General features: G+C 70.4%; 1 protein-coding gene across 1 annotated transcript in view; it reads left to right on the forward strand.

Annotated features, from left to right (window-relative positions):
* Positions 1–23,056, forward strand: part of LOC140460029 (rho guanine nucleotide exchange factor 40-like) — a 56,715-nt gene that overhangs the window by 15,138 nt on the left and 18,521 nt on the right. Inside the window, exon 3 of the mRNA XM_072554436.1 lies at positions 21,233–21,371. Within this exon, the coding sequence (XP_072410537.1) occupies positions 21,233–21,371 (139 nt within the window). The remainder of the gene's footprint in view (positions 1–21,232; positions 21,372–23,056) is intronic.

Genomic DNA, 23,056 nt, shown 5'->3' on the forward strand with positions numbered 1-23,056 from the left:
CACTCCCCTCCTGACTCTCACCCCCACCCCCCCCCAACCCCCCCCCCCCATCCCCCCATCCCCCGCCCCCCCCATCCCCCGCCCCCCCATCCCCCGCCCCCATCCCCCGCCCCCCCATCCCCCGCCCCATCCCCCCACCATCCCCCCCCCCACCATCGACAAGGCACAAGTCAAGGGGGGGGGAGGGAATACTCCCCACGTACCCCTGGATGGAGGGAGAGGGACAGCTCCGACAACACTCGAGGAGCTCCACACCGCCCAGGGACAAAGCAGCCCCCTCCCCCCGACGCTCAGTTGCAGCAGTGTGTACCATCTTTGTGGGCCTGTTGTGGGACCTGTTGTGGGGCCTGGTGTGGGGACTGTGGGGGGACTGTGTGGGCCTGGTGTGGGGACTGTGTTGGGACTGTGTGGGCCTGGTGTGGGGACTGTGTGGGGACTGTGTGGGCCTGGTGTGGGGACTGTGTGGACCTGGTGTGGGGACTGTGTGGGCCTGGTGTGGGGACTGTCTGGGCCTGGTGTGGGGACTGTCTGGGCCTGGTGTGGGGACTGTCTGGGCCCTGTGGGGGGACTGTGTGGGCCTGGTATGGGGACTGTGTGGGGACTGTGGGGACGGTGTGGGCCTGGTGTGGGGACTGTGTGGGCCTGGTGTGGGGACTGTGTGGGCCTGGTGTGGGGACGGTGTGGGGACGGTGTGGGGACTGTGTGGGGACGGTGAGGGGACGGTGTGGGGACGGTGTGGGGACTGTGTGGGCCTGGTGTGGGGCCTGGTGCGGGGACTGTGTGGGGACTGTGTGGGCCTGGTGTGGGGACTGTGTGGGGACTGTGTGGGCCTGGTGTGGGGACTGTGTGGGGACTGTGGGGACGGTGTGGGCCTGTGTGGGGACTGTGTGGGCCTGGTGTGGGGACTGTGTGGGCCTGGTGTGGGGACGGTGTGGGGACGGTGTGGGGACGGTGTGGGGACGGTGTGGGGACGGTGAGGGGACGGTGTGGGGACGGTGTGGGGACTGTGTGGGCCTGGTGTGGGGCCTGGTGTGGGGCCTGGTGCGGGGCCTGTGTGGGGACTGTGTGGGCCTGGTGTGGGGACTGTGTGGGGACTGTGTGGGCCTGGTGTGGGGACTGTGTGGGCCTGGTGTGGGGACTGTGTAGGGACTGTGTGGGCCCGGTGTGGGGACTGTGTGGGCCTGGTGTGGGGACTGTGTGGGCCCGGTGTGGGGACTGTGTGGGGACTGTGTGGGCCTGGTGTGGGGACTGTGTGGGCCTGGTGTGGGGACTGTGTGGGCCCGGTGTGGGCCCGGTGTGGGGACTGTGTGGGGACTGTGTGGGCCCGGTGTGGGGACTGTGTAGGCCCGGTGTGGGGACTGTGTGGGCCCGGTGAGGGCCCTGTGTGGGCCCGGTGAGGGCCCTGTGTGGGCCCGGTGTGGGGACTGTGTGGGCCTGGTGTGGGGACTGTCTGGGCCTGGTGTGGGGACTGTCTGGGCCTGGTGTGGGGACTGTGTGGGCCTGGTGTGGGGACTGTCTGGGCCCTGTGGGGGCCCTGTCTGGGCCCTGTGGGGGCCCTGTCTGGGCCCTGTGGGGGGACTGTCTGGGCCTGGTGTGGGGACTGTGTGGGGACTGTGTGGGCCCGGTGTGGGGACTGTGTGGGGACTGTGTGGGGACTGTGTGGGCCTGGTGTGGGGACTGTCTGGGCCCTGTGGGGGGACTGTCTGGGCCCTGTGGGGGGACTGTCTGGGCCTGGTGTGGGGACGGTCTGGGCCTGGTGTGGGGACTGTGTGGGCCCGGTGTGGGGACGGTGTGGGGACGGTGTGGGCCCGGTGTGGGGACGGTGTGGGCCCGGTGTGGGGACGGTGTGGGCCCGGTGTGGGGACGGTGTGGGGACGGTGTGGGCCCGGTGTGGGGACTGTGCGGGCCCGGTGTGGGGACTGTGCGGGGACTGTGTGGGCCCGGTGCGGGGACTGTGTGGGCCCGGTGTGGGCCCGGTGTGGGGACTGTGTGGGGACTGTGTGGGGACTGTGTGGGGACTGTGTGGGCCCGGTGTGGGGACTGTGTGGGCCCGGTGTGGGGACTGTGTGGGCCCGGTGTGGGGACTGTGTGGGCCCGGTGTGGGGACTGTGTGGGCCCGGTGTGGGGACTGTGTGGGCCCGGTGTGGGGACTGTGTGGGCCCGGTGTGGGGACTGTGTGGGCCCGGTGTGGGGACTGTGTGGGGACTGTGTGGGCCTGGTGTGGGGACTGTGTGGGCCTGGTGCGGGGACTGTGTGGGCCTGGTGTGGGGACTGTGTGGGGACTGTGTGGGCCTGGTGTGGGGACTGTGTGGGGACTGTGTGGGCCTGGTGTGGGGACTGTGTGGGCCCGGTGTGGGCCCTGTGTGGGGCCTGGTGGGGGGACTGTGTGGGGCCTGGTGTGGGGCCTGGTGTGGGGACTGGTGTGGGGACTGTGTGGGGCCTGGTGTGGGGACTGTGTGGGGCCTGGTGCGGGGACTGTGTGGGGACTGTGTGGGCCTGGTGTGGGCCTGGTGTGGGGACTGTGTGGGGACTGTGTGGGCCCGGTGTGGGCCCTGTGTGGGGCCTGGTGGGGGGACTGTGTGGGCCTGGTGTGGGGACTGTGTGGGGACTGTGTGGGGCCTGGTGTGGGGATTGTGTGGGCCCGGTGTGGGGACTGTGTGGGGACTGTGTGGGCCTGGTGTGGGGACTGTGTGGGCCTGGTGCGGGGACTGTGTGGGCCTGGTGTGGGGACTGTGTGGGGACTGTGTGGGCCTGGTGTGGGGACTGTGTGGGGACTGTGTGGGCCTGGTGTGGGGACTGTGTGGGCCCGGTGTGGGCCCTGTGTGGGGCCTGGTGGGGGACTGTGTGGGGCCTGGTGTGGGGCCTGGTGTGGGACTGGTGTGGGGACTGTGTGGGGCCTGGTGTGGGGACTGTGTGGGGCCTGGTGCGGGGACTGTGTGGGGACTGTGTGGGCCTGGTGTGGGCCTGGTGTGGGGACTGTGTGGGGACTGTGTGGGCCCGGTGTGGGCCCTGTGTGGGGCCTGGTGGGGGGACTGTGTGGGCCTGGTGTGGGGACTGTGTGGGGACTGTGTGGGGCCTGGTGTGGGGACTGTGTGGGGCCTGGTGCGGGGACTGTGTGGGGCCTGGTGCGGGGACTGTGTGGGGCCTGGTGCGGGGACTGTGTGGGGCCTGGTGCGGGGACTGGGTGGGGCCCGGTGCGGGGACTGTGTGGGGCCCGGTGCGGGGACTGTGTGGGGCCCGGTGCGGGGACTGTGTGGGGACTGTGTGGGGACTGTGTGGGCCCGGTGTGGGGACTGTGTGGGCCCGGTGTGGGGACTGTGTGGGCCCGGTGTGGGGACTGTGTGGGCCCGGTGTGGGGACTGTGTGGGCCCGGTGTGGGGACTGTGTGGGCCCGGTGTGGGGACTGTGTGGGCCCGGTGTGGGGACTGTGTGGGCCCGGTGTGGGGACTGTGTGGGCCCGGTGTGGGGACTGTGTGGGCCCGGTGTGGGGACTGTGTGGGCCCGGTGTGGGGACTGTGTGGGCCCGGTGTGGGGACTGTGTGGGGACTGTGTGGGCCTGGTGTGGGGACTGTGTGGGCCTGGTGCGGGGACTGTGTGGGGACTGTGTGGGCCTGGTGTGGGGACTGTGTGGGGACTGTGTGGGCCTGGTGTGGGGACTGTGTGGGGACTGTGTGGGCCCGGTGTGGGCCCTGTGTGGGGCCTGGTGGGGGGACTGTGTGGGGCCTGGTGTGGGGACTGTGTGGGGCCTGGTGTGGGGACTGTGTGGGGCCTGGTGTGGGGACTGTGTGGGGCCTGGTGCGGGGACTGTGTGGGGACTGTGTGGGCCTGGTGTGGGCCTGGTGTGGGGACTGTGTGGGGACTGTGTGGGCCCGGTGTGGGCCCTGTGTGGGGCCTGGTGGGGGGACTGTGTGGGCCTGGTGTGGGGACTGTGTGGGGACTGTGTGGGGCCTGGTGTGGGGATTGTGTGGGGCCTGGTGTGGGGACTGTGTGGGGCCTGGTGCGGGGACTGTGTGGGGCCTGGTGCGGGGACTGTGTGGGGCCTGGTGCGGGGACTGTGTGGGGCCTGGTGCGGGGACTGTGTGGGGCCCGGTGCGGGGACTGGGTGGGGCCCGGTGCGGGGACTGTGTGGGGCCCGGTGCGGGGACTGTGTGGGGCCCGGTGCGGGGACTGTGTGGGGCCCGGTGCGGGGACTGTGTGGGGCCCGGTGCGGGGACTGTGTGGGGCCCGGTGCGGGGACTGTGTGGGGCCCGGTGCGGGGACTGTGTGGGGCCCGGTGCGGGGACTGTGTGGGCCCGGTGCGGGGACTGTGTGGGCCCGGTGCGGGGACTGTGTGGGCCCGGTGCGGGGACTGTGTGGGCCCGGTGCGGGGACTGTCCGGGGCCTGGTGCGGGGACTGTGCAGGGACTGTGCGGGGCCTGGTGCGGGGACTGTGTGGGCCTGGTGCGGGGACTGTGTGGGCCTGGTGCGGGGACTGTGTGGGCCTGGTGCGGGGACTGTGTGGGCCTGGTGTGGGGACTGTGTGGGGACTGTGTGGGCCTGGTGTGGGGACTGTGTGGGGACTGTGTGGGCCTGGTGTGGGGACTGTGTGGGGACTGTGTGGGGACTGTGTGGGCCCGGTGTGGGCCCTGTGTGGGGCCTGGTGGGGGGACTGTGTGGGGGCCTGGTGTGGGGACTGTGTGGGGCCTGGTGTGGGGACTGTGTGGGGCCTGGTGCGGGGACTGTGTGGGGACTGTGTGGGCCTGGTGTGGGCCTGGTGTGGGGTCTGTGTGGGCCCGGTGTGGGCCCTGTGTGGGGCCTGGTGGGGGGACTGTGTGGGCCTGGTGTGGGGACTGTGTGGGGACTGTGTGGGGCCTGGTGTGGGGATTGTGTGGGGCCTGGTGTGGGGACTGTGTGGGGCCTGGTGCGGGGACTGTGTGGGGCCTGGTGCGGGGACTGTGTGGGGCCTGGTGCGGGGACTGTGTGGGGCCTGGTGCGGGGACTGTGTGGGGCCTGGTGCGGGGACTGTGTGGGGCCTGGTGCGGGGACTGTGTGGGCCTGGTGCGGGGACTGTGTGGGCCTGGTGTGGGGACTGTGTGGGGACTGTGTGGGCCTGGTGTGGGGACTGTGTGGGGACTGTGTGGGCCTGGTGTGGGGACTGTGTGGGGACTGTGTGGGCCCGGTGTGGGCCCTGTGTGGGCCCTGTGTGGGGCCTGGTGGGGGGACTGTGTGGGGCCTGGTGTGGGGACTGTGTGGGGCCTGGTGTGGGGACTGTGTGGGGCCTGGTGCGGGGACTGTGTGGGGACTGTGTGGGCCTGGTGTGGGCCTGGTGTGGGGACTGTGTGGGGACTGTGTGGGCCCGGTGTGGGCCCTGTGTGGGGCCTGGTGGGGGGACTGTGTGGGCCTGGTGGGGGGACTGTGTGGGGACTGTGTGGGGCCTGGTGTGGGGATTGTGTGGGGCCTGGTGTGGGGACTGTGTGGGGCCTGGTGCGGGGACTGTGTGGGGCCTGGTGCGGGGCCTGGTGCGGGGACTGTGTGGGGCCTGGTGCGGGGACTGTGTGGGGCCCGGTGCGGGGACTGTGTGGGGCCCGGTGCGGGGACTGTGTGGGGCCCGGTGCGGGGACTGTGTGGGCCCGGTGCGGGGACTGTGTGGGCCCGGTGCGGGGACTGTGTGGGCCCGGTGCGGGGACTGTCCGGGGCCTGGTGCGGGGACTGTGCAGGGACTGTGCGGGGCCTGGTGCGGGGACTGTGTGGGCCTGGTGCGGGGACTGTGTGGGCCTGGTGCGGGGACTGTGTGGGCCTGGCGCGGGGACTGTGTGGGCCTGGCGCGGGGACTGTGTGGGCCTGGCGCGGGGACTGTGTGGGCCCGGCGCGGGGACTGTGTGGGCCCGGCGCGGGGACTGTGTGGGCCCGGCGCGGGGACTGTGTGGGCCCGGCGCGGGGACTGTGTGGGCCCGGCGCGGGGACTGTGTGGGCCCGGCGTGGGGACTGTGTGGGCCCGGCGTGGGGACTGTGTGGGCCCGGTGTGGGGACTGTGTGGGCCCGGTGTGGGGACTGTGTGGGCCCGGTGTGGGGACTGTGTGGGCCCGGTGTGGGGACTGTGTGGGCCCGGTGTGGGGACTGTGTGGGGACTGTGTGGGCCTGGTGTGGGGACTGTGTGGGCCTGGTGCGGGGACTGTGTGGGCCTGGTGTGGGGACTGTGTGGGGACTGTGTGGGCCTGGTGTGGGGACTGTGTGGGGACTGTGTGGGCCTGGTGTGGGGACTGTGTGGGGACTGTGTGGGCCCGGTGTGGGCCCTGTGTGGGGCCTGGTGGGGGGACTGTGTGGGGCCTGGTGTGGGGACTGTGTGGGGCCTGGTGTGGGGACTGTGTGGGGCCTGGTGTGGGGACTGTGTGGGGCCTGGTGTGGGGACTGTGTGGGGCCTGGTGCGGGGACTGTGTGGGGACTGTGTGGGCCTGGTGTGGGCCTGGTGTGGGGACTGTGTGGGCCCGGTGTGGGCCCTGTGTGGGGCCTGGTGGGGGGACTGTGTGGGCCTGGTGTGGGGACTGTGTGGGGACTGTGTGGGGCCTGGTGTGGGGATTGTGTGGGGCCTGGTGTGGGGACTGTGTGGGGCCTGGTGCGGGGACTGTGTGGGGCCTGGTGCGGGGACTGGGTGGGGCCTGGTGCGGGGACTGGGTGGGGCCTGGTGCGGGGACTGTGTGGGGCCGGTGCGGGGACTGTGTGGGCCCGGTGCGGGGACTGTGTGGGCCCGGTGCGGGGACTGTGTGGGCCCGGTGCGGGGACTGTCCGGGGCCTGGTGCGGGGACTGTGCAGGGACTGTGCGGGGCCTGGTGCGGGGACTGTGTGGGCCTGGTGCGGGGACTGTGTGGGCCTGGTGCGGGGACTGTGTGGGCCTGGTGCGGGGACTGTGTGGGCCTGGTGCGGGGACTGTGTGGGCCTGGTGTGGGGACTGTGTGGGGACTGTGTGGGCCTGGTGTGGGGACTGTGTGGGGACTGTGTGGGCCTGGTGCGGGGACTGTGTGGGCCTGGTGTGGGGACTGTGTGGGGACTGTGTGGGCCTGTTGTGGGGACTGTGTGGGGACTGTGTGGGCCTGGTGTGGGGACTGTGTGGGCCTGGTGTGGGGACTGTGTGGGGACTGTGTGGGCCTGGTGTGGGGACTGTGTGGGGACTGTGTGGGCCCGGTGTGGGCCCTGTGTGGGGCCTGGTGGGGGGACTGTGTGGGGCCTGGTGTGGGGACTGTGTGGGGCCTGGTGTGGGGACTGTGTGGGGCCTGGTGTGGGGACTGTGTGGGGCCTGGTGCGGGGACTGTGTGGGGACTGTGTGGGCCTGGTGTGGGCCTGGTGTGGGGACTGTGTGGGGACTGTGTGGGCCCGGTGTGGGCCCTGTGTGGGGCCTGGTGGGGGGACTGTGTGGCCCTGGTGCGGGGACTGTGTGGGGCCTGGTGTGGGGATTGTGTGGGGCCTGGTGTGGGGACTGGGTGGGGCCTGGTGCGGGGACTGTGTGGGGCCTGGTGCGGGGACTGTGTGGGGCCTGGTGCGGGGACTGTGTGGGGCCTGGTGCGGGGACTGTGTGGGGCCTGGTGCGGGGACTGTGTGGGGCCTGGTGCGGGGACTGTGTGGGCCTGGTGCGGGGACTGTGTGGGCCTGGTGCGGGGACTGTGTGGGCCTGGTGTGGGGACTGTGTGGGGACTGTGTGGGGACTGTGTGGGCCTGGTGTGGGGACGGTGTGGGGACTGTGTGGGCCTGGTGTGGGGACTGTGTGGGGACTGTGTGGGCCCGGTGTGGGCCCTGTGTGGGGCCTGGTGGGGGGACTGTGTGGGGCCTGGTGTGGGGACTGTGTGGGGCCTGGTGTGGGGACTGTGCGGGGACTGTGTGGGGACTGTGTGGGCCTGGTGTGGGCCTGGTGTGGGGACTGTGTGGGGACTGTGTGGGCCCGGTGTGGGCCCTGTGTGGGGCCTGGTGGGGGGACTGTGTGGGCCTGGTGTGGGGACTGTGTGGGGACTGTGTGGGGCCTGGTGTGGGGATTGTGTGGGGCCTGGTGTGGGGATTGTGTGGGGCCTGGTGTGGGGACTGTGTGGGGCCTGGTGCGGGGACTGTGTGGGGCCTGGTGCGGGGACTGTGTGGGGCCTGGTGCGGGGACTGTGTGGGGCCTGGTGCGGGGACTGTGTGGGGCCTGGTGCGGGGACTGTGTGGGGCCTGGTGCGGGGACTGTGTGGGGCCCGGTGCGGGGACTGTGTGGGGCCCGGTGCGGGGACTGTGTGGGGCCCGGTGCGGGGACTGTGTGGGCCCGGTGCGGGGACTGTGTGGGCCCGGTGCGGGGACTGTGTGGGCCCGGTGCGGGGACTGTGTGGGCCCGGTGCGGGGACTGTGTGGGCCCGGTGCGGGGACTGTCCGGGGCCTGGTGCGGGGACTGTGCAGGGACTGTGCGGGGCCTGGTGCGGGGACTGTGTGGGCCTGGTGCGGGGACTGTGTGGGCCTGGTGCGGGGACTGTGTGGGCCTGGTGCGGGGACTGTGTGGGCCTGGCGCGGGGACTGTGTGGGCCTGGCGCGGGGACTGTGTGGGCCTGGCGCGGAGACTGTGTGGGCCCGGCGCGGGGACTGTGTGGGCCCGGCGTGGGGACTGTGTGGGCCCGGCGTGGGGACTGTGTGGGCCCGGTGTGGGGACTGTGTGGGCCCGGTGTGGGGACTGTGTGGGCCCGGTGTGGGGACTGTGTGGGCCCGGTGTGGGGACTGTGTGGGCCCGGTGTGGGGACTGTGTGGGCCCGGTGTGGGGACTGTGTGGGGACTGTGTGGGCCTGGTGTGGGGACTGTGTGGGCCTGGTGCGGGGACTGTGTGGGCCTGGTGTGGGGACTGTGTGGGGACTGTGTGGGCCTGGTGTGGGGACTGTGTGGGGACTGTGTGGGCCTGGTGTGGGGACTGTGTGGGGACTGTGTGGGCCCGGTGTGGGCCCTGTGTGGGGCCTGGTGGGGGGACTGTGTGGGGCCTGGTGTGGGGACTGTGTGGGGCCTGGTGTGGGGACTGTGTGGGGCCTGGTGTGGGGACTGTGTGGGGCCTGGTGCGGGGACTGTGTGGGGACTGTGTGGGCCTGGTGTGGGCCTGGTGTGGGGACTGTGTGGGGACTGTGTGGGCCCGGTGTGGGCCCTGTGTGGGGCCTGGTGGGGGGACTGTGTGGGCCTGGTGTGGGGACTGTGTGGGGACTGTGTGGGGCCTGGTGTGGGGATTGTGTGGGGCCTGGTGTGGGGACTGTGTGGGGCCTGGTGTGGGGACTGTGTGGGGCCTGGTGCGGGGACTGTGTGGGGCCTGGTGCGGGGACTGTGTGGGGCCTGGTGCGGGGACTGGGTGGGGCCTGGTGCGGGGACTGTGTGGGGCCCGGTGCGGGGACTGTGTGGGGCCCGGTGCGGGGACTGTGTGGGGCCCGGTGCGGGGACTGTGTGGGGGCCCGGTGCGGGGACTGTGTGGGGCCCGTTGCGGGGACTGTGTGGGCCCGGTGCGGGGACTGTGTGGGCCCGGTGCGGGGACTGTGTGGGCCCGGTGCGGGGACTGTGTGGGCCCGGTGCGGGGACTGTGTGGGCCCGGTGCGGGGACTGTCCGGGGCCTGGTGCGGGGACTGTGCAGGGACTGTGCGGGGCCTGGTGCGGGGACTGTGTGGGCCTGGTGCGGGGACTGTGTGGGCCTGGTGCGGGGACTGTGTGGGCCTGGTGCGGGGACTGTGTGGGCCTGGTGTGGGGACTGTGTGGGGACTGTGTGGGCCTGGTGTGGGGACTGTGTGGGGACTGTGTGGGCCTGGTGCGGGGACTGTGTGGGCCTGGTGTGGGGACTGTGTGGGGACTGTGTGGGCCTGGTGTGGGGACTGTGTGGGGACTGTGTGGGCCTGGTGTGGGGACTGTGTGGGGACTGTGTGGGCCTGGTGTGGGGACTGTGTGGGGACTGTGTGGGCCTGGTGTGGGGACTGTGTGGGGACTGTGTGGGCCCGGTGTGGGCCCTGTGTGGGGCCTGGTGGGGGGACTGTGTGGGGCCTGGTGTGGGGACTGTGTGGGGCCTGGTGTGGGGACTGTGTGGGGCCTGGTGTGGGGACTGTGTGGGGCCTGGTGCGGGGACTGTGTGGGGACTGTGTGGGCCTGGTGTGGGCCTGGTGTGGGGACTGTGTGGGGACTGTGTGGGCCCGGTGTGGGCCCTGTGTGGGGCCTGGTGGGGGGACTGTGTGGCCCTGGTGTGGGGACTGTGTGGGGCCTGGTGTGGGGATTGTGTGGGGCCTGGTGTGGGGACTGTGTGGGGCCTGGTGCGGGGACTGTGTGGGGCCTGGTGCGGGGACTGTGTGGGGCCTGGTGCGGGGACTGTGTGGGGCCTGGTGCGGGGACTGGGTGGGGCCTGGTGCGGGGACTGTGTGGGGCCCGGTGCGGGGACTGTGTGGGGCCCGGTGCGGGGACTGTGTGGGGCCCGGTGCGGGGACTGTGTGGGGCCCGGTGCGGGGACTGTGTGGGCCCGGTGCGGGGACTGTGTGGGCCCGGTGCGGGGACTGTGTGGGCCCGGTGCGGGGACTGTGTGGGCCCGGTGCGGGGACTGTCCGGGGCCTGGTGCGGGGACTGTGCAGGGACTGTGCGGGGCCTGGTGCGGGGACTGTGTGGGCCTGGTGCGGGGACTGTGTGGGCCTGGTGCGGGGACTGTGTGGGCCTGGTGCGGGGACTGTGTGGGCCTGGTGTGGGGACTGTGTGGGGACTGTGTGGGGACTGTGTGGGGACTGTGTGGGCCTGGTGTGGGGACTGTGTGGGGACTGTGTGGGCCTGGTGTGGGGACTGTGTGGGGACTGTGTGGGCCTGGTGTGGGGACTGTGTGGGGACTGTGTGGGCCTGGTGTGGGGACTGTGTGGGGACTGTGTGGGCCCGGTGTGGGCCCTGTGTGGGGCCTGGTGGGGGGACTGTGTGGGGCCTGGTGTGGGGACTGTGTGGGGCCTGGTGTGGGGCCTGGTGTGGGGACTGTGTGGGGCCTGGTGTGGGGCCTGGTGTGGGGACTGTGTGGGGACTGTGTGGGCCTGGTGTGGGCCTGGTGTGGGGACTGTGTGGGGACTGTGTGGGCCCGGTGTGGGCCCTGTGTGGGGCCTGGTGGGGGGACTGTGTGGGCCTGGTGTGGGGACTGTGTGGGGACTGTGTGGGGCCTGGTGTGGGGATTGTGTGGGGCCTGGTGTGGGGACTGTGTGGGGCCTGGTGCGGGGACTGTGTGGGGCCTGGTGCGGGGACTGTGTGGGGCCCGGTGCGGGGACTGGGTGGGGCCCGGTGCGGGGACTGTGTGGGGCCCGGTGCGGGGACTGTGTGGGGCCCGGTGCGGGGACTGTGTGGGGCCCGGTGCGGGGACTGTGTGGGGCCCGGTGCGGGGACTGTGTGGGGCCCGGTGCGGGGACTGTGTGGGCCCGGTGCGGGGACTGTGTGGGCCCGGTGCGGGGACTGTGTGGGCCCGGTGCGGGGACTGTGTGGGCCCGGTGCGGGGACTGTCCGGGGCCTGGTGCGGGGACTGTGCAGGGACTGTGCGGGGCCTGGTGCGGGGACTGTGTGGGCCTGGTGCGGGGACTGTGTGGGCCTGGCGCGGGGACTGTGTGGGCCTGGCGCGGGGACTGTGTGGGCCCGGCGCGGGGACTGTGTGGGCCCGGCGCGGGGACTGTGTGGGCCCGGCGCGGGGACTGTGTGGGCCCGGCGCGGGGACTGTGTGGGCCCGGCGCGGGGACTGTGTGGGCCCGGCGCGGGGACTGTGTGGGCCCGGCGCGGGGACTGTGTGGGCCCGGCGCGGGGACTGTGTGGGCCCGGCGCGGGGACTGTGTGGGCCCGGCGCGGGGACTGTGTGGGCCCGGCGCGGGGACTGTGTGGGCCCGGCGTGGGGACTGTGTGGGCCCGGTGTGGGGACTGTGTGGGCCCGGTGTGGGGACTGTGTGGGCCCGGTGTGGGGACTGTGTGGGCCCGGTGTGGGGACTGTGTGGGGACTGTGTGGGCCTGGTGTGGGGACTGTGTGGGCCTGGTGCGGGGACTGTGTGGGCCTGGTGTGGGGACTGTGTGGGGACTGTGTGGGCCTGGTGTGGGGACTGTGTGGGGACTGTGTGGGCCTGGTGTGGGGACTGTGTGGGGACTGTGTGGGCCCGGTGTGGGCCCTGTGTGGGGCCTGGTGGGGGGACTGTGTGGGGCCTGGTGTGGGGACTGTGTGGGGCCTGGTGTGGGGACTGTGTGGGGCCTGGTGCGGGGACTGTGTGGGGACTGTGTGGGCCTGGTGTGGGCCTGGTGTGGGGACTGTGTGGGGACTGTGTGGGCCCGGTGTGGGCCCTGTGTGGGGCCTGGTGGGGGGACTGTGTGGGCCTGGTGTGGGGACTGTGTGGGGACTGTGTGGGGCCTGGTGTGGGGATTGTGTGGGGCCTGGTGTGGGGACTGTGTGGGGCCTGGTGCGGGGACTGTGTGGGGCCTGGTGCGGGGACTGTGTGGGGCCTGGTGCGGGGACTGGGTGGGGCCTGGTGCGGGGACTGTGTGGGGCCGGTGCGGGGACTGTGTGGGCCCGGTGCGGGGACTGTGTGGGCCCGGTGCGGGGACTGTCCGGGGCCTGGTGCGGGGACTGTGCAGGGACTGTGCGGGGCCTGGTGCGGGGACTGTGTGGGCCTGGTGCGGGGACTGTGTGGGCCTGGTGCGGGGACTGTGTGGGCCTGGTGCGGGGACTGTGTGGGCCTGGTGTGGGGACTGTGTGGGGACTGTGTGGGCCTGGTGTGGGGACTGTGTGGGGACTGTGTGGGCCTGGTGCGGGGACTGTGTGGGCCTGGTGTGGGGACTGTGTGGGGACTGTGTGGGCCTGGTGTGGGGACTGTGTGGGGACTGTGTGGGCCTGGTGTGGGGACTGTGTGGGGACTGTGTGGGCCTGGTGTGGGGACTGTGTGGGGACTGTGTGGGCCTGGTGTGGGGACTGTGTGGGGACTGTGTGGGCCCGGTGTGGGCCCTGTGTGGGGCCTGGTGGGGGGACTGTGTGGGGCCTGGTGTGGGGACTGTGTGGGGCCTGGTGTGGGGACTGTGTGGGGCCTGGTGTGGGGACTGTGTGGGGCCTGGTGCGGGGACTGTGTGGGGACTGTGTGGGCCTGGTGTGGGCCTGGTGTGGGGACTGTGTGGGGACTGTGTGGGCCCTGTGTGGGGCCTGGTGGGGGGACTGTGTGGCCCTGGTGTGGGGACTGTGTGGGGACTGTGTGGGGCCTGGTGTGGGGATTGTGTGGGGCCTGGTGTGGGGACTGGGTGGGGCCTGGTGCGGGGACTGTGTGGGGCCTGGTGCGGGGACTGTGTGGGGCCTGGTGCGGGGACTGTGTGGGGCCTGGTGCGGGGACTGTGTGGGGCCTGGTGCGGGGACTGTGTGGGCCTGGTGCGGGGACTGTGTGGGCCTGGTGCGGGGACTGTGTGGGCCTGGTGTGGGGACTGTGTGGGCCTGGTGTGGGGACGGTGTGGGGACTGTGTGGGCCTGGTGTGGGGACTGTGTGGGGACTGTGTGGGCCCGGTGTGGGCCCTGTGTGGGGCCTGGTGGGGGGACTGTGTGGGGCCTGGTGTGGGGACTGTGTGGGGCCTGGTGTGGGGACTGTGTGGGGCCTGGTGCGGGGACTGTGTGGGGACTGTGTGGGCCTGGTGTGGGCCTGGTGTGGGGACTGTGTGGGGACTGTGTGGGCCCGGTGTGGGCCCTGTGTGGGGCCTGGTGGGGGGACTGTGTGGGCCTGGTGTGGGGACTGTGTGGGGACTGTGTGGGGCCTGGTGTGGGGATTGTGTGGGGCCTGGTGTGGGGACTGTGTGGGGCCTGGTGCGGGGACTGTGTGGGGCCTGGTGCGGGGACTGTGTGGGGCCTGGTGCGGGGACTGTGTGGGGCCCGGTGCGGGGACTGTGTGGGGCCCGGTGCGGGGACTGTGTGGGGCCCGGTGCGGGGACTGTGTGGGGCCCGGTGCGGGGACTGTGTGGGCCCGGTGCGGGGACTGTGTGGGCCCGGTGCGGGGACTGTGTGGGCCCGGTGCGGGGACTGTGTGGGCCCGGTGCGGGGACTGTGTGGGCCCGGTGCGGGGACTGTCCGGGGTCTGGTGCGGGGACTGTGCAGGGACTGTGCGGGGCCTGGTGCGGGGACTGTGTGGGCCTGGTGCGGGGACTGTGTGGGCCTGGTGCGGGGACTGTGTGGGCCTGGCGCGGGGACTGTGTGGGCCTGGCGCGGGGACTGTGTGGGCCTGGCGCGGAGACTGTGTGGGCCCGGCGCGGGGACTGTGTGGGCCCGGCGCGGGGACTGTGTGGGCCCGGCGTGGGGACTGTGTGGGCCCGGCGTGGGGACTGTGTGGGCCCGGTGTGGGGACTGTGTGGGCCCGGTGTGGGGACTGTGTGGGCCCGGTGTGGGGACTGTGTGGGCCCGGTGTGGGGACTGTGTGGGCCCGGTGTGGGGACTGTGTGGGCCCGGTGTGGGGACTGTGTGGGCCCGGTGTGGGGACTGTGTGGGCCCGGTGTGGGGACTGTGTGGGCCCGGTGTGGGGACTGTGTGGGGACTGTGTGGGCCTGGTGTGGGGACTGTGTGGGCCTGGTGCGGGGACTGTGTGGGCCTGGTGTGGGGACTGTGTGGGGACTGTGTGGGCCTGGTGTGGGGACTGTGTGGGGACTGTGTGGGCCTGGTGTGGGGACTGTGTGGGGACTGTGTGGGCCCGGTGTGGGCCCTGTGTGGGGCCTGGTGGGGGGACTGTGTGGGGCCTGGTGTGGGGACTGTGTGGGGCCTGGTGTGGGGACTGTGTGGGGCCTGGTGTGGGGACTGTGTGGGGCCTGGTGCGGGGACTGTGTGGGGACTGTGTGGGCCTGGTGTGGGCCTGGTGTGGGGACTGTGTGGGGACTGTGTGGGCCCGGTGTGGGCCCTGTGTGGGGCCTGGTGGGGGGACTGTGTGGGCCTGGTGTGGGGACTGTGTGGGGACTGTGTGGGGCCTGGTGTGGGGATTGTGTGGGGCCTGGTGTGGGGACTGTGTGGGGCCTGGTGTGGGGACTGTGTGGGGCCTGGTGCGGGGACTGTGTGGGGCCTGGTGCGGGGACTGTGTGGGGCCTGGTGCGGGGACTGGGTGGGGCCTGGTGCGGGGACTGTGTGGGGCCCGGTGCGGGGACTGTGTGGGGCCCGGTGCGGGGACTGTGTGGGGCCCGGTGCGGGGACTGTGTGGGGCCCGGTGCGGGGACTGTGTGGGGCCCGTTGCGGGGACTGTGTGGGGCCCGTTGCGGGGACTGTGTGGGCCCGGTGCGGGGACTGTGTGGGCCCGGTGCGGGGACTGTGTGGGCCCGGTGCGGGGACTGTCCGGGGCCTGGTGCGGGGACTGTGCAGGGACTGTGCGGGGCCTGGTGCGGGGACTGTGTGGGCCTGGTGCGGGGACTGTGTGGGCCTGGTGCGGGGACTGTGTGGGCCTGGTGCGGGGACTGTGTGGGCCTGGTGTGGGGACTGTGTGGGGACTGTGTGGGCCTGGTGTGGGGACTGTGTGGGGACTGTGTGGGCCTGGTGCGGGGACTGTGTGGGCCTGGTGTGGGGACTGTGTGGGGACTGTGTGGGCCTGGTGTGGGGACTGTGTGGGGACTGTGTGGGCCTGGTGTGGGGACTGTGTGGGGACTGTGTGGGCCTGGTGTGGGGACTGTGTGGGGACTGTGTGGGCCTGGTGTGGGGACTGTGTGGGGACTGTGTGGGCCCGGTGTGGGCCCTGTGTGGGGCCTGGTGGGGGGACTGTGTGGGGCCTGGTGTGGGGACTGTGTGGGGCCTGGTGTGGGGACTGTGTGGGGCCTGGTGTGGGGACTGTGTGGGGACTGTGTGGGGCCTGGTGCGGGGACTGTGTGGGGACTGTGTGGGCCTGGTGTGGGCCTGGTGTGGGGACTGTGTGGGGACTGTGTGGGCCCGGTGTGGGCCCTGTGTGGGGCCCGGTGTGGGCCCTGTGTGGGGCCTGGTGGGGGGACTGTGTGGCCCTGGTGTGGGGACTGTGTGGGGACTGTGTGGGGACTGTGTGGGGCCTGGTGTGGGGATTGTGTGGGGCCTGGTGTGGGGACTGTGTGGGGCCTGGTGCGGGGACTGTGTGGGGCCTGGTGCGGGGACTGTGTGGGGCCTGGTGCGGGGACTGTGTGGGGCCTGGTGCGGGGACTGGGTGGGGCCTGGTGCGGGGACTGTGTGGGGCCTGGTGCGGGGACTGTGTGGGGCCCGGTGCGGGGACTGTGTGGGGCCCGGTGCGGGGACTGTGTGGGGCCCGGTGCGGGGACTGTGTGGGGCCCGGTGCGGGGACTGTGTGGGCCCGGTGCGGGGACTGTGTGGGCCCGGTGCGGGGACTGTGTGGGCCCGGTGCGGGGACTGTGTGGGCCCGGTGCGGGGACTGTCCGGGGCCTGGTGCGGGGACTGTGCAGGGACTGTGCGGGGCCTGGTGCGGGGACTGTGTGGGCCTGGTGCGGGGACTGTGTGGGCCTGGTGCGGGGACTGTGTGGGCCTGGTGCGGGGACTGTGTGGGCCTGGTGTGGGGGACTGTGTGGGGACTGTGTGGGCCTGGTGTGGGGACTGTGTGGGGACTGTGTGGGCCTGGTGCGGGGACTGTGTGGGCCTGGTGTGGGGACTGTGTGGGGACTGTGTGGGGACTGTGTGGGCCTGGTGTGGGGACTGTGTGGGGACTGTGTGGGCCTGGTGTGGGGACTGTGTGGGGACTGTGTGGGCCCGGTGTGGGCCCTGTGTGGGGCCTGGTGGGGGGACTGTGTGGGGCCTGGTGTGGGGACTGTGTGGGGCCTGGTGTGGGGACTGTGTGGGGCCTGGTGTGGGGCCTGGTGTGGGGACTGTGTGGGGACTGTGTGGGCCTGGTGTGGGCCTGGTGTGGGGACTGTGTGGGGACTGTGTGGGCCCGGTGTGGGCCCTGTGTGGGGCCTGGTGGGGGGACTGTGTGGGCCTGGTGTGGGGACTGTGTGGGGACTGTGTGGGGCCTGGTGTGGGGATTGTGTGGGGCCTGGTGTGGGGACTGTGTGGGGCCTGGTGCGGGGACTGTGTGGGGCCTGGTGCGGGGACTGTGTGGGGCCTGGTGCGGGGACTGGGTGGGGCCCGGTGCGGGGACTGTGTGGGGCCCGGTGCGGGGACTGTGTGGGGCCCGGTGCGGGGACTGTGTGGGGCCCGGTGCGGGGACTGTGTGGGGCCCGGTGCGGGGACTGTGTGGGCCCGGTGCGGGGACTGTGTGGGCCCGGTGCGGGGACTGTGTGGGCCCGGTGCGGGGACTGTGTGGGCCCGGTGCGGGGACTGTCCGGGGCCTGGTGCGGGGACTGTGCAGGGACTGTGCGGGGCCTGGTGCGGGGACTGTGTGGGCCTGGTGCGGGGACTGTGTGGGCCTGGTGCGGGGACTGTGTGGGCCTGGTGCGGGGACTGTGTGGGCCTGGTGTGGGGACTGTGTGGGGACTGTGTGGGCCTGGTGTGGGGACTGTGTGGGCCTGGTGTGGGGACTGTGTGGGGACTGTGTGGGCCCGGTGTGGGCCCTGTGTGGGGCCTGGTGGGGGGACTGTGTGGGGCCTGGTGTGGGGACTGTGTGGGGCCTGGTGTGGGGACTGTGTGGGGCCTGGTGCGGGGACTGTGTGGGGACTGTGTGGGCCTGGTGTGGGCCTGGTGTGGGGACTGTGTGGGGACTGTGTGGGCCCGGTGTGGGCCCTGTGTGGGGCCTGGTGGGGGGACTGTGTGGGCCTGGTGTGGGGACTGTGTGGGGACTGTGTGGGGCCTGGTGTGGGGATTGTGTGGGGCCTGGTGTGGGGATTGTGTGGGGCCTGGTGCGGGGACTGTGTGGGGCCTGGTGCGGGGACTGTGTGGGGCCCGGTGTGGGGACTGTGTGGGCCCGGTGCGGGGACTGTGTGGGCCCGGTGCGGGGACTGTGTGGGCCCGGTGCGGGGACTGTGTGGGGACTGTGTGGGCCCGGTGTGGGGACTGTGTGGGCCCGGTGTGGGGACTGTGTGGGCCCGGTGTGGGGACTGTGTGGGCCCGGTGTGGGGACTGTGTGGGCCCGGTGTGGGGACTGTGTGGGGACTGTGTGGGCCCGGTGTGGGGACTGTGTGGGCCCGGTGTGGGGACTGTGTGGGCCCGGTGTGGGGACTGTGTGGGGACTGTGTGGGGACTGTGTGGGCCTGGTGTGGGGACTGTGTGGGCCTGGTGTGGGGACTGTGTGGGCCCGGTGTGGGGACTGTGTGGGCCCGGTGTGGGGACTGTGTGGGCCCGGTGTGGGGACTGTGGTGGCCCGGTGTGGGGACTGTGTGGGGACTGTGTGGGGACTGTGTGGGCCTGGTGTGGGGACTGTGTGGGCCCGGTGTGGGGACTGTGTGGGCCCGGTGTGGGGACTGTGTGGGCCCGGTGTGGGGACTGTGTGGGGACTGTGGTGGCCCGGTGCGGGGACTGTGTGGGCCCGGTGCGGGGACTGTGTGGGCCCTGTGTGGGCCCGGTGTGGGGACTGTGTGGGCCCGGTGTGGGGACGGTGTGGGGACGGTGTGGGGACGGTGTGGGGACTGTGTGGCGACTGTGTGGGGACTGTGTGGGGACTGTGCGGAGACTATGCGGGGACTGTGCGGGGACTGTGTGGGCCTGGTGTGGGGACTGTGTGGGCCTGGTGTGGGGACTGTGTGGGCCTGGTGTGGGGACTGTGTGGGCCTGGTGTGGGGACTGTGTGGGGACTGTGTGGGGATGGTGTCGGCCTGGTGTGGGGACTGTGTGGGCCCGGTGTGGGGACTGTGTGGGCCTGGTGTGGGGACTGTGTGGGGATGGTGTCGGCCTGGTGTGGGGACTGTGTGGGCCTGGTGTGGGGACTGTGTGGGCCCGGTGCGGGGACTGTGTGGGCCCGGTGCGGGGACTGTGTGGGCCCGGTGCGGGGACTGTGTGGGGACGGTGCGGGGACGGTGTGGGGACTGTGTGGGGACTGTGTGGGGACTGTGTGGGCCTGGTGCGGGGACTGTGTGGGGACTGTGTGGGCCTGGTGCGGGGACTGTGTGGGCCTGGTGCGGGGACTGTGTGGGCCCTGTGTGGGCCTGGTGTGGGGACTGTGTGGGCCCGGTGCGGGGACTGTGTGGGCCCGGTGCGGGGACTGTGTGGGCCCGGTGCGGGGACTGTGTGGGCCCGGTGCGGGGACTGTGTGGGCCCGGTGCGGGGACTGTGTGGGCCCGGTGCGGGGACTGTGTGGGCCCGGTGCGGGGACTGTGTGGGCCCGGTGCGGGGACTGTGTGGGCCCGGTGCGGGGACTGTGTGGGCCCTGTGTGGGCCCGGTGTGGGGTCTGTGTGGGCCCGGTGCGGGGACTGTGTGGGCCCGGTGCGGGGACTGTGTGGGCCCGGTGCGGGGACTGTGTGGGCCCGGTGCGGGGACTGTGTGGGGACGGTGTGGGCCTGGTGCGGGGACTGTGTGGGCCTGGTGCGGGGACTGTGTGGGCCCTGTGTGGGCCTGGTGCGGGGACTGTGTGGGGCTGGTGTGGGGACTGTGTGGGCCTGGTGTGGGGACTGTGTGGGCCCTGTGTGGGCCTGGTGTGGGCCCTGTGTGGGCCTGGTGTGGGGACTGTGTGGGGACTGTGTGGGGACGGTGTGGCGACGGTGTGGGCCCGGTGTGGGGACTGTGTGGGGACTGTGTGGGGACTGTGCGGAGACTATGCGGGGACTGTGCGGGGACAGTGTGGGCCTGGTGTGGGGCCTGGTGTGGGGGACTGTGTGGGGACTGGTGCGGGGACTGTGTGGGGCCTGGTGCAGGGACAGTGTGGGGACTGGTGCGGGGACTGTGTGGGGCCTGGTGCAGGGACAGTGTGGGGCCTGGTGCGGGGACAGTGTGGGGACTGGTGCGGGGACTGTGTGGGCCTGGTGTGGGGACTGTGTGGGCCTGGTGTGGGGACTGTGTTGGCCCGGTGTGGGGACTGTGTTGGCCCGGTGTGGGGACTGTGTTGGCCCGGTGTGGGGACTGTGTTGGCCCGGTGTGGGGACTGTGTGGGGCTGGTGTGGGGACTGTGTGGGCCTGGTGTGGGGACTGTGTGGGCCCTGTGTGGGCCTGGTGTGGGCCCTGTGTGGGCCTGGTGTGGGCCCTGTGTGGGCCTGGTGTGGGGACTGTGTGGGGACGGTGTGGCGACGGTGTGGGCCCGGTGTGGGGACTGTGCGGAGACTATGCGGGGACTGTGCGGGGACAGTGTGGGCCTGGTGTGGGGCCTGGTGTGGGGACTGTGTGGGGACTGGTGCGGGGACTGTGTGGGGCCTGGTGCAGGGACAGTGTGGGGACTGGTGCGGGGACTGTGTGGGGACTGGTGCGGGGACTGTGTGGGGACTGGTGCGGGGACTGTGTGGGGCCTGGTGCAGGGACAGTGTGGGGCCTGGTGCAGGGACAGTGTGGGGACTGGTGCGGGGACTGTGTGGGCCTGGTGTGGGGACTGTGTTGGCCCGGTGTGGGGACTGTGTTGGCCCGGTGTGGGGACTGTGTTGGCCCGGTGTGGGGACTGTGTGGGCCCGGTGTGGGGACAGTGTGGGGCTGGTGCGGGGACTGTGTGGGGCTGGTGCGGGGACTGTGTGGGGACTGTGTGGGGCCTGGTGCAGGGACTGTGTGGGGCCTGTTGCGCGGACTGTGTGGGGACAGTGTGGGGCTGGTGTGGGGACTGTGTGGGGCCTGGTGCGGGGACTGTGTGGGGACAGTGTGGGCCTGGTGTGGGGACTGTGTGGGGTCTGTGTGGGGACAGTGTGGGGACAGTGTGGGGACAGTGTGGGGACAGTGTGGGGACAGTGTGGGGACAGTGTGGGGACTGTGTGGGGACTGTGTGGGGGCTGTGTGGGGGCTGTGTGGGGACTGTGTGGGGTCTGTGTGGGGTCTGTGTGGGGACAGTGTGGGGACAGTGTGGGGACAGTGTGGGGACAGTGTGGGGACAGTGTGGGGACAGTGTGGGGGCTGTGTGGGGACTGTGTGGGGACAGTGTGGGGACAGTGTGGGGACTGTGTGGGGGCTGTGTGGGGACTGTGTGGGGACTGTGTGGGGACTGTGTGGGGTCTGTGTGGGGACAGTGTGGGGCTGGTGTGGATCTCTGGACGCCTGCCAACATGTTTGACCCTCAGCTGCGATCGGGGGAGCGGACGTTAAATCTCATGATCGAGTGGAAGCTGTATCCTCCCTCTCCCCTTCCCCTGCTCCGTTCCCTCCCGTTTCTGAGCTCCTCTCCGTGCCGTGACGGGGAATGCGGTGAAGCGTTTGGGTGAGCTGGCGCCAGGGCAGAGGTGGGGCAGGCCCGACCTGACGAGTTCTGAATTTGCTCGCAGGCCCGACCTGGAGGTGACCTGCGCCCTGTATGACCAGGTCGATGAAGAGCTGCACCGCCTGGTCCAGGTGTCGAACCGTCGGCAGAGGGACCTGGAGAAGCTGGCCTGCTTCTGGCGCTTTGAGGAGCAGTATCACCAGGTAACGCCCCGGGCGGGGAGCAGAGGGGGGGCGGGGGCGGCGGGGTCGTGGGCTAGAGTTGTGGTCAGCTGGTGTTCGCTCCCTCCTGGAAGGGGATGTGGTGCACTCTGCAGGTTGTGGAATTGTCCGCACAAAACTAACACCGTCTCACACACACAAACACCCCTGAACACGCCGGCCAACTCTCCCACACCTGCACACACCCATACAGACACTTATAAATCTCAGTTTTGTGCACAAACCTCCACCTGCAAATAGGTGAGTGTGAATATATATATGTAATATATACACACTCTTTCTCACACTCACACACTGTCCCTCTCTCTCACACACACACTGTCCCTCTCTCTCACACACACACTGTCCCTCTCTCTCACACACACACACACACTCACACACTGTCCCTCTCTCTCTCACACACACACACACACACACACACAGTCCCTCTCTCTCTCTCACACATACATTGTCCCTCTCTCTCACACACACACACACTGTACCTCTCTCTCACACACACACACTGTCCCTCTATCTCTCTCTCACACACACTGTCCCTCTCTCTCTCTCTTACACACACACTGTCCCTCTCTCTCTCACACACACACACACTGTCCCTCTCTCTCTCTCACACACACACTGTCCCTCTCTCTCTCACACACACTGTCCCTCTCTCTCTCACACACACACCGTCCCTCTCTCTCTCTCATGCACAGTCCCTCTCTCTCACACACGAACACACTGTCCCTCTCTCTCACACACACACTGTCCCTCTCTCTCTCTCACACACACTGTCCCTCTCTCTCACACACACACACATAGTCCCTCTGTCCCTCGCTCTCTCACACACACTGTCCCTCTCTCTCTCTCACACACACTGTCCCTCTCTCTCTCACACACACACTGTCCCTCTCTCTCACACACACACTGTCCCTCTCTCTCACACACACACTGTCCCTCTCTCTCACACAGACACTGTCCCTCTCTCTCACACACACACTGTCCCTCTCTCTCTCACACACACACACACTGTCCCTCTCTCTCACACACACACACTGTCCCTCTCTCTCACACACACACACACACACACACTGTCTCCCTCTCTCTCACACACACACACTGTCCCTCTCACACACACACACACACTGTCTCCCTCTCTCTCTCACACACACACTGTCCCTCTCTCACACACACTCTCCCTCTCTCTCACACACACACACTGTCCCTCTCTCTCTCACACACACACTGTCCCTCTCTCTCTCACACACACACACTGTCGCTCTCCCTCTCTCTCTCACACACTGTCCCTCTGTCTCTCTCACACACACTGTCCCTCTCTCTCTATCTCTCTCACACACACACTGTCGCTCACTCTCTCTCTCTCACACACACACACATACACACACACACACACACACACACCCAGACACACACCGTCCCTCTCTCTCTCACACACACACTGTCCCTCTCTCTCTCTCTCACTCACACACTGTCCCTCTCTCTCTCTCTCACACACTGTCCCTCTCTCTCTCTCACACACTGTCCCTCTCTCTCTCTCTCACACACTGTCCCTCTCTCTCTCGCACACACACTGTCCCTCTCTCTCACACACACACTGTCCCTCTCTCTCACACACACACTGTCCCTCTCTCTCTCGCACACACACTGTCCCTCTCTCTCACACACAC

This window comes from Chiloscyllium punctatum, chromosome 36, assembly GCF_047496795.1.
Source record: "Chiloscyllium punctatum isolate Juve2018m chromosome 36, sChiPun1.3, whole genome shotgun sequence".
Lineage (NCBI taxonomy): Eukaryota > Metazoa > Chordata > Chondrichthyes > Orectolobiformes > Hemiscylliidae > Chiloscyllium > Chiloscyllium punctatum.